Here is an 11,467-nt window from a genome sequence, read left to right on the forward strand (position 1 = left end):
TATGTAATTTAATAAAATACTGTACAAATTTGACAAATAAAATGTGATATGATATCCATAACAATAAATTGCATTTATCAAGGCGCTGTAACATATAAGGAATTAATTGGTATCCATGATCATTTACCTTTACAAGTAATCTTGTATATCATGAATTTAAGATACCACACATGATTTATGATTATTTTATACCAAGCAATTATAAAAGAAAAATATCTAAGTTTAATTCGCAAAAATGGAATTTTTTAGGATAGTATTATATGTTTCAGTATCTTTTAAATTTAGCCTAGCATATAATAGTAAAGACGTAAATGGACTTACCCGTTAAGAATACTGGTGTACACAATCAAAAGATATGACAAAATTACGATACAGACCATTTTATAAAGGTTGGTCAAGCTCGGTCAATAGCTAGTGTTTTGATTCAAAGCCTAACTGGTGTAACCTGATTGTTCTACGTAAGTGTTTAGAAGATTTTGGCGTGCTTCTACTGGACAGTTGGTGTTACGTGAATATATTTTACTTGTTCTGCTCCGTTAGCATTCAATGACCAAAAAGTAGCAAAACACTATTGTTATCTGACCTGTTTCCTATTATTTTCTGGCTGCTTCAGGGTTTGTAAACGTAAAGATAATCGTCTGTCATATATTGCACCTTAACCCTTTGCATGCTGGGAAATTGGTCGTCTGCTAAAATGTCGTCTGCTGCATTTCTAAAATTAGCATTTTCTTCGATTTTTTTTTTCAAAAAATACTATAAGAATAGCAAACAGTTTGGATCCTGATGAGACGCCACGTTCTGTGGCGTCTCATCAGGAACCAAACTGTTTGCAAAGGCCTTCAAACTTCGGTTCCAGCACTGAAAGAGTAAAGTAGTGTGATTCGAATTATACACTTGCACATAAAGCAAAGGCAGACGCAGATGTCACGTGTACAGTGAGCACGTGTACAAGTTGACTGTGCGCAGTTCTACTTTCAACTTATTTATTTATTTAATTGAAATATATATTTGTTCTATAGCATCGAAAGACAAAGGTTTATTGACACGCTCTCAAATCCGTTCCTGGGTAGAACCAGTACTTGATGTCTTTAAGGGACATAAAAAAACGCTACCACAGCGGGGATCAAGCCCCCTCATTCCCTGTCGCTGGGCAGACACCAATCCATTACGCCATGGCCACGGCGACAACGGTGGGCAAATTTAGAGCGAATTTATGTTATGATTTAGTATAAAGGCGAAACTACAAAGCCTTCATTATCAATACTAAATTCATGTATCGGTATAGTATCATCTGCACATTCAAATAAAACGTAAAACTGAATCGTACATATGAATCGTCATTTTTAAAAATGCACGTTGTATTTGTGAATTAACCAATATTATCATAATAGTGACGTATAAGAACATTGTTATTTTTGTGTGTGTAAAAAAACAATTTTAAAATAATGCGAACATTTTCAGGGACGTTTATCACTGATTTGCACAGTATACATTTTCACAAAATGGCATGTATTTTAAAAAGATTTAGAGAGTATTCATTTAAGTAAAAGCGGAATAACACTCATTCATTACACAGATATTTACCATTTCCTTTAATCATTATAGATACACATCAATCATAAAAGATCAAATTTTAAATCAAGGCTGTTTAATCGGTAATCAGAAAACTACGAGTATTGTTGTCGCAAACTCTATTGTTAGAGTTACAATTCGAAATACGATTCTTAAGCATTATTGACTATATTGAAAGCGATTTCGATTGCCGGTGAAGGCAGAATGTTGTAACAACCTTTTTACTTAATATTATAGTATGTTTTTATGCTTTCCGGTGGTTAATAAAGAAACATCAGTGATAAAAAACTGATAATGTACTGTTTTTAATAGTGAAAATTAACTATACAATTGTAGATAGTTTACAGTTTTTAATTGTAAAATGTGTTTTTTAATGTCTTTACGTCATTTTTTGCGTAATTCTCCAGTTAAATACAATTATTATCATTTGGAAGCATAAAATACAAATATTTGTTTTGGAAATTGTTGGATCATATGTTATATGATCACTCGTGAATTCAAATCGATTTTCCACCAAATTCAACAAATATCCTCTATACATACTAAGTTAATATAAAAGTTGTTAATTATGGGTCATTTTGTTTTCAAACGTTCGAAACTCGATAAAATAATCACTATCATGTATTGAAATTGTCACGCCAGTGCTAAATAGAATTCGATTTCATATATCCACATGTTTACAATTCGTTTGAACGTATTTTAAGTACTTTCTATTAAGAAGAAAAAATTCGACAGCTTTCAGAGACTTAATCGCTTACCAGACCACTACCTGAGCATTAACCCTTTGCATGCTGGGGAATTTGTCGTCTGCTAAAATGTCGTCTGCTGAATTTCTAAAATTAGCAGTTTCAAAGAATACTATCAGAATAGCAAACAGTTTGGATCCTGATGAGACGCCACGTTCTGTGGCGTCTCATCTGGATCCAAACTGATTGCAAAAGCCTTCAAAATTCGGTTCCAGCACTGAAAGAGTTAACTGAATCTGTTTACATTGCATGTGGTGAAATCTGCTTGTCATAATGCTTGGTTGGATAAAGGCATTATGTGAGGGAGGTATAGGCACCATTGCAATGCGAAATATGGTTCGATCAAACGTATAATAGACGTTCTGCGTGGGTAAGCCATAACAACAGTGGATTTAACACTACATTAATGCTAGAATACGACTAGGATATGATACGAAAAATATCATGAAGGTTTTAAAACTTAATATTTTGAAAATAGATCACATCCCGTTTAAATCGAATATAGCCCTGATGGTAAAAATGTATTAACATCCAAAACTCTGCTTTGCGTTTAAAATAATTTGTCGATATATCCCATAGTATTTAAAGTTTATCGAGGTGCAGTCAATATTTGCAATTAGATCAAAACACATCTTAATTTTAAAAGTGTTTATCTTGTCACTTAGAACGGATTTCGGAACAAACGTTAGTGCAAACTTGTCTAGTATTTGAGCACCGCTCTTGGTACACCGGTGATAACACATGCGCAGAACGCAGAGGCTAACCAGGGTCAAAACTTGCATAGACTGGATTTTGTTGAGAAATGAATTGCTCTAAGGAGAACTTCCATAAATATGGTAAATGTCTATGCGGATTAATGTGGACCGACACTTAATACACTTAGCCCGGTTCACACAGAGCTCGGGTCATTAAAATAGTTCACACGGAGCGGGGGTCATTAAAATAGATCTAGTCTTAAAGTGTTATAATCATGGATGCTATCTATCCATGAATTCCATTCATACCATACCTTATTAAGCAAATGCCCCATTAAATTCGTTTTAACACGTTTCATTTGTTGATTTAGTTATTTACATCGTCTTTCAACATATCATATAATTGTCAAAAAACCTGTTTAAAAAAGTAATTAAGTTGCACAAGTGCACATAATCTAAATTTGTAAGTTTATATTAAGTAAGAATGTGCATGAACGTGTTTAACCATGTTGTAATATTATTACCAGACTCATAGTAACGGCATTATCACAATCGATATACTTTAAAGCAACATGCGTTGAGTCAGAATCAGTTTTACATTCAGTATGTGTTTATCTTCAAGACTGCATGTCTGCATGTTAATTTAGTGTTTTCTTTATTTGATTTTAAACTCGAATTATGATACTGTATTTGACTTTACATAAGTTGACCAGTGTGCGAATTTCAGATTTTAAAGAAATAGCCGAAATGCTTATATAAGATATCAAAATGGACTTTTTGGGAATGTAAAGGGCGGTCTTTGGTCTTTGTTCGCAGGTGGGCTTTATTCGCAGGTTCAATATATAGCGAAATCGTTCGGGAGGAAATCGGTGTGGTCGTTATTGACTGTTGGTCGCTATTAACAGGCGGTCGCTCGGGCAGGTTGGACTGTACACATATATAACAAATAAAATGTTTTACTAGCCCGACTATATAAATTTTTAAATTCCCACCAGCCCGATTGGATTTTCACTAGCCAAAACCCTTCGGGCTTGTGCGAATTTCGCACAATGGGCATAACCGAGTCAAGGCGTCGTGTATCTAAATTTATATCATATCAAGATCAAAGTCAAAGCAGGATGGGATGATAGAGTTTACTGGGTTGGCCATTTACATCAACGGTGCCATGATAACTAATGAATAAGTATCAACGAGTGGTCTAAACCGATATTGAGCTAGACAAATCGACACGCTTGCTGTTAATGCAAAGTGTGGAAGGTTTGACCTCGAAATAAGGTCAATGTAACTGTCAAAGCGAGGACAGATAATTCGGATGGACAAGGAATGGTATTGAGCACCAATTTGTAACAATGCATAAGATATAGGCAAGTAGTATAAGTGATGGACAAACATTGAAATTTAGTGACCGAGAAAAGCCCATTTATAAGACACATAACTATACAACTATACCCAAATTAACTATAATAAACTAATAATAATAATAATAATAATAATAATAATAATAATAGAAAAATAATTATCTGCCATTACAATATTTTTAGTATGTTGGCGTCAATTATTTTCTAAGTTACTTCTGTTTTAAATAGTGAACACTCTTAAATAATCCATTGTCATTGAAGCATCAACAATTGAGTGAATGGCTGTAAAATTCACTTTACTACTCAACAATCTTAATCAACCGTTTTAATTGACTTAGTATAACCATTAAACTGTATGTCGTTGTTTAGTTTCCTTGTTAAAATAAAGTGCAAAATTGACTTTGATAACGCTGGCTTTAATGTTCTTTTTTTTTTGCTTCAACAACCATGTCAATTTAGAGAAAACACTTGGGGAGTGGGTGTGAAAAAACATGTTGTGTACAACTATAAACACGTGTATTAAAAAAATTAATATCACTTTATACAACGGCTGCACGTGTATCCTCATCCAATAGCGCCACGCATCGCCGCATCTGTTTTCAACGATTTACTCGTTTGAACGTTCGGCGACGTAAACTTAAAATGACTTTGTCACAATAAGCAGTAATATATACTTCCCATTTTAAGTGTTTATGGATAAAATAAATGTTCTTGATTAAAGTACTTGTTTTATTCAATTATTTGCACACATTGTGACACTCTTTGTTTGAGCATTTGTATCGCGGTGTTTAATCAAAGATTGATCAATAATCTTGTTTATTGATAGATCTTTGGTTTAATTGCCCTTGTATTCAGCACCATTCCATTATCTCGTTGTAAGCAGATACTGTGTCGACAAATACTAAATGACAACAGGTTGTCACAGACCACATTAAGCAGATTGTAGAAGAACCTCCATGCCTTCTACTAGTAGTTATATTGCGTCCTTACATATTGTCAGAAACTATATACTGTATAGATTTAGCCAGTTTAATAATAATTATAAAGAGAATGGCAGACATTCGTTCCCACGCTAATTTTCACACAGGTATAAGTTCTTTCCTACGTTGTTTTGACAACCCGGACAATCGTTCCTACGTTATTTTGACAACCCGGACAATCGTTCCTACGTTGTTTTGACAACCCGGACAATCGTTCCTACGTTGTTTTGAAAACCCGGACAATCGTTCCTACGTTATTTTGACAACCCGGACAATCGTTCCTACGTTGTTTTGACAACCCGGACAATCGTTCCTACGTTATTTTGACAATTCGGACAATGGCTCCTATATTATTTTGACAGCCCGGACATTGGTTCTTACACTATGGCTACCTCGGTCATTATGATTACATTTTATCCAAAATAATATGACACTCGGGACAATTTTAACAAGTATTTTTAATGTGTCATTATTAGAATAGTGATAAAATATTTATTATTCTTACCATATTGTTATTCAGTTTTAAGATTTTTTCGTGGGCATGAGCATGATAACGTTAAATTATTATTTGTATATATCTACTTATACACTGAGATTTATAATTAGCGAAGCCTTGCAGAAATCGGTGCGGCTTTAACTGTAGTGCCACGTATTTGTAGACTTAAACGTGTGTTTCTTGGCGTACAAGTGACCCTCGAAGCATACCACAGGCTGATCTCTTTAAAATTCACTTCCAACATATACGTTTGAAATGTTGCTTTAATGATAAACATTTAACGTATTTAGCGGGTACCGGAAAAGAAAACTCCGTCATAAAGTAAGGCCTAGTCCTATCAAGTGTGTACGTTAGTGTACAGAAGAACATAATCAAACAAGCATTTTCGCTGACCACAACGGGGTTAAAAAATGTATACGAACAGTGCAAACATTTGAGATTTATTATAAACATACATTTGTCACTTATAATCACGTACAAATAGTTATCATTATGCATGCATAGACAGTTCAATTTGCACCTCGTCCTTTTTGTACTTGTCTATAGACTTCTTAAATATTGTCATTCACTGTAACAGAAAATGTATTTTATCAAATCAGAGACGTAGATAACACACCTCTTATACGTTCGATCGTTCATAAAAAATATCACACACCAACACACTCATACATTTGAGAATTATACTGATATCTTGCTATATATTGTATTATACGGCTAATGTATATCTTTGTGTGCGTTTTTAATTATCGATGCTTAGTCTTCAGACCACCTTTACTCTTATGGTATTGGGCAACTCGTATTTTTATAAAGATGAAATACACTTTATAAAATACACACGAATGGTACTAAATATAATGTCGTTGAACTGTAATTTAGTTGTAAGAGTGTTCAATGTTTATATTATAATTACTTTTAAATGTGTCGACTTAATACATTCCTTAATGCATCTGTTTGACTTTATTGTAACCTGTGTCTGTGCTCAAGAAAATCCCAAATGAAAACAATTACAATCAACTATATTCTCTGCAAACGAAAGTTACACGTTCAGCCTCGTTCTGAAATTCGACGCGTCACGTGATATCTAAAAGTAGCAACAGTAGTAGTATTGTTAAACTGGTCGATTATGACACTTCTTGCAAAAACGAAGCGGCAAAATAACGTTGGAACGAATGTTCGGGCTAGCAAAATAATGCAGGAAGTATTGTCTAGCCTGTCAAAATAACATAGGAACAAATGTCCGGGTTGTAAAAACAACGTAGGAACAAATGTCCGCCTGTGTGAAAATAAGCATATGAACAATTGTTCATTGTAATTAATGTCTGGGATTCAAAACGCAACTCTCTGAAAACATATACATGTTGTCATTTATGTTAGTGGATAATATGGGTGTCCGAAATAATTGAATTACAAAATATAATTATTTGTACTTTAAAAGACGGTGTCCGAAAACTTAGAGTGTCCGGCAATTTAAAGTAATTACGGTAGATTAATATCAATACAATTTAAAATAGCAAGATTTACTTGTTCATCCATTTTGACCATACGATGTAGAAGAGTAAGACTTAATTGAGTCGTGTTCTGAGAAAACTGGGCATAATGCATGTGCGTAAAGTGTCTTCCCAGATTAGCCTGTGCAGTCCGCACAGGCTAATCAGGGACGACACTTTCCGCTTTTATGACATGTTTCGTTTAAATGAAGTCTCTTCTTAGCAAAAATCCAATTTAGGCGGAAATGGGTTTAAATGAGATTCTATCATTTGACCCCCCTGGGTCAAAAGTTATGGGTAAATATATGGAAAAAATGGGTAAAAAAATCATTTTTACTAACAACATGCGACGCACATGATAATAAATTTTGACCCAGGGGTCAGATCAAAATTCCGAATAGTGCAGCGTTGCACATATGCTCATAGCTACCATGTGTGTAAGTTGGAAGGTTCTAGTGCAAATAATGTAGGAGGAGATAGTGTCCAGGACAGACGGACAGAAAGCGGAGATCAATACAATATCCCCACGCTTTTAAGTTTGATTTCGTACCCAAATTTTTTCGTACCCAAATTTGTGTTCGTACCCAAACTTTTATTCGTAAACAAATATTTTTTCTTACCCCTTTTTTCGTACCCAAATTTTTGTTTATACCCAATATTTTTTTTAGTACCCCAATTTTTTGCATAATTTTTTCGTAGCCAAATTTTTTCGTTCCCACATTATTTTTCGTACCCAATTTTATTTCGTACCCAAATTTGTTTTCGTACCCAAAATGTTCGTACCGAAATTTTTTTTGGACCCAAAATTTTGTTTTAGCAACAATTCTTCATTTATTCACCAATTAACTTCAAATTATTACTGAACATCTTTTATGACAACACGGTCTATCTCGACCATCCATATCCACATTACCCACCCCGGGGACCCCCCAACATAGGCCTTGCCCACCAAAATTGTCTTTTAATATAACATCTATGCGGCGTGGGGATACGCGTCGGCCTCTGCCGCGCCACTTTTGGTTAATATTACAATGGACAAAAGGAAAGATTCAAATAGACACGACGTACTTCACATTTCTATCAAATCGATTTTTTGTTGCAACTATATATTTACGATTTCGTAAAGAAATTTTATCAATATTTTTTTATATAAAATGCTGAATGAGATATGTTTATCAATATGGAGTTTAATTAATATTAATTGTTGCCATTGCTAATATTCGTTAGGAACCAAAGATACATTTTTTGCATACTATATTGTTAATTGTGCTTTCTTGAATAACAGAAATATCATACTATTAAATGTTCTGTACCAATCACCGGTTTTTGTCATGTAAAGAAATAAGATTTTCAAAGCTAACTAAATATCATCCAGTCAATAAATAAATAAATTTCAATCGCACTGTTTCTTTATTGAAACATTTATTTGTAATTAAACTGTTTTTCATTTAGGCGGGACAGTGTTATGTTGGGGTTATGTCGTTTTCAACAGCACAAAGTATTTCCGTCATATCACGGACGTCAATAAACATTCTCACACTTTTCTTGAGTTAGCTTGTTTCCACGACTACGTGTAAATATTTATGACAGTAACTGACAACTGCTCAACGTGAATCCTAGGAAGGAGGACGCGGGCTGCAGAAAGAATGACCGACCACATACAAGTTATGCGGTCGGGCTGGAATCGAACCTTAGGTATTTTTTTGCCAGCGCTCTACCAACTGAGCTAGTTATGATAAATTAAAGTATTTATGGACTCAATATAAAGAACAGTCCCATATTGATTAATTCTCATTCATAAATGACCTTGTGCTACGGTAAAGTTTCTGTCCTGCTGGTGCAGCAAACGTTTTTCTTTACTCATATTAACATATGAGCCGTGCTCTGTGAAGGGGTTTAATGCATATGCGTAAAGTATCCCAGATTAGCCTGTGCAGTCCGCAAAGGCGTATCAGGGACGACACTTTCCGCTCTTCTGATATTTTCTGTCTATACAAATGCTCTTCTTAGCAAAAATTAAGTTTATGGGGAAAGTGTCGTCACTGAATAGCCTGTGCGGACTGTACAGGCTAAGATGGGACGAAGCTTTACGCATATGCATTAAACCTCCATTTCACAGAGCACTGCTTATATAGATAGTTTTAATACGGCTGTGAGTTGCAAGAGGGAGACTCAAGGACTGATGGGGTGGCATTTGACGAGCCAACAAAGATTCTTTTTTTATCTATTCAGCTAATGTGTAATGCGTTTGATCAGAGTGTCAATAACATCACAATCATGGAAAAAACGAACTACATCCGGTTTTCACAAAACATCAAAAATAAATTGACATAACAGCATTCAAATTGCAAATACAAAGTAAGTATCCACTCAAGTGATTGATGTTAACCCTTTGCATGCTGGGAAATTTGTCGTCTGCTAAAATGTCGTCTGTTGAATTTCTAAAATTAGCATTTTCTTCGAATTTTTTTCAAAGAATACTATCAGAATAGCAAACAGTTTGGATCCAGATGAGACGCCACGTTCTGTGGCGTCTCATCTGGATCCAAACTGTTTGCAAAGGCCTTTAAAATTCTGCTCCAGCGCTTTAAGGGTTAATATATTACTGTACTTGGAGATGTTGCTCTAAAACAATTGTTATACTGTTATTTTAAAATGGTAAACGTCAAGAGTCTTTTCTAAACGTCTATATACCAGTACTTATTTGTAACACGGTTGAGAATATTGAAGTTTCCAAAGATGTGATTGGGTTTGTCAGTAATTCGATACAATATTCCATTTATTTTATACATAATTTTCATATGACGACATTTATTCAGAGCTTCGTTTGGACTTAAACTGATCGAGAAGGCGTTGAGCAATCTTTTTCTCAACCAGTTTATTCAAAATTTCAATCCTCTTGTTCATCTCGTCACCTCTATTGTCGACGCCATTGTCGTCTCCATTGTCGTCGCCATTGTCGTCGCCATTGTCGTCTCCATTGTCGTCTCCATTGTCGTCTCCATTGTCGTCGCCATTGTCGTCTCCATTGTCGTCTCTATTGTCGTCTCCATTGTTGTCACCATTGTCGTCTCCATTGTCGTCGCCATTGTCGTCGCCATTGTCGTCGCCATTGTCGTCGCCATTGTCGTCTTTATTGTCGTCTACATTGTCGTCTCCGTTGTCGTCTCCGTTGTCGTCTCCGTTGTCGTCGTCATTGTCGTCTCCATTGTCGTCTTCATGGTCGTATCCATTGTCGTCTCCATTGTCGTCTCCATTGTCGTCTCCATTGTCGTCTCCATTGTCGTCGCCATTGTCGTCTCCATTGTCATCTGCATTGTCGTCGCCATTGTCGTCTCCATTGTCGTCGCCATTGTCGTCTCCATTGTCGTCTCCATTGTCGTCGCCATTGTCGTCATCATTGTCGTCTCCATTGTCGTCTCCATTGTCGTCGCCATTGTCGTCTCCATTGTCGACGCCATTGTCGTCTCCATTGTCGTCGCCATTGTCGTCGCCATTGTCGTCTCCATTGTCGTCTCCATTGTCGTCACCATTGTCGTCACCATTGTCGTCTCCATTGTCGTCGCCATTGTCGTCTCCATTGTCGTCGCCATTGTCGTCGCCATTGTCATCGCCATTGTCGTCGCCATTGTCGTCTCCATTGTCGACGCCATTGTCGTCTCCATTGTCGACGCCATTGTCGTCGCCATTGTCGTCGCCATTGTCGTCTCCATTGTCGTCTCCATTGTCGTCTCCATTGTCGTCACCATTGTCGTCTCCATTGTCGTCGCCATTGTCGTCTCCATTGTCGTCGCCATTATCATCGCCATTGTCATCGCCATTGTCGTCGCCATTGTCGTCTCCATTGTCGTCGCCATTGTCGTCGCCATTTTCATCGCCATTGTCGTCTCCATTGTTGACGCCATTGTCGTTTCCCTTGTCGACGCCATTGTCGTCTCCATTGTCGTCGCCATTGTCGTCGCCATTGTCGTCGCCATTGTCGTCGCCATTGTCGTCTCCATTGTCGTCTCCATTGTCGTCTCTATTGTCGTCTCCATTGTCGACTTCATTGTCGTCGCCATTGTCGTCTTCAATGTCGTCGCCATTATCGTCGCCATTGTCATCGCCATTGTCGTCGCCATTTTCGTCGCCAT

General features: G+C 36.3%; 1 protein-coding gene across 1 annotated transcript in view; it reads right to left on the minus strand.

Annotated features, from left to right (window-relative positions):
- Positions 1–9,544: 9,544 nt before the first annotated feature.
- The window catches only part of LOC127858863 (uncharacterized protein DDB_G0290685-like), a 14,998-nt gene continuing 13,075 nt past the window's right edge, over positions 9,545–11,467 (minus strand). Inside the window, exon 4 of the mRNA XM_052396202.1 lies at positions 9,545–11,467. This exon is cut by the window's right edge and continues 30 nt beyond it. Within this exon, the coding sequence (XP_052252162.1) occupies positions 10,146–11,467 (1,322 nt within the window). The 3' untranslated portion in view covers positions 9,545–10,145.

Source organism: Dreissena polymorpha, chromosome 14 (assembly GCF_020536995.1).
Source record: "Dreissena polymorpha isolate Duluth1 chromosome 14, UMN_Dpol_1.0, whole genome shotgun sequence".
Lineage (NCBI taxonomy): Eukaryota > Metazoa > Mollusca > Bivalvia > Myida > Dreissenidae > Dreissena > Dreissena polymorpha.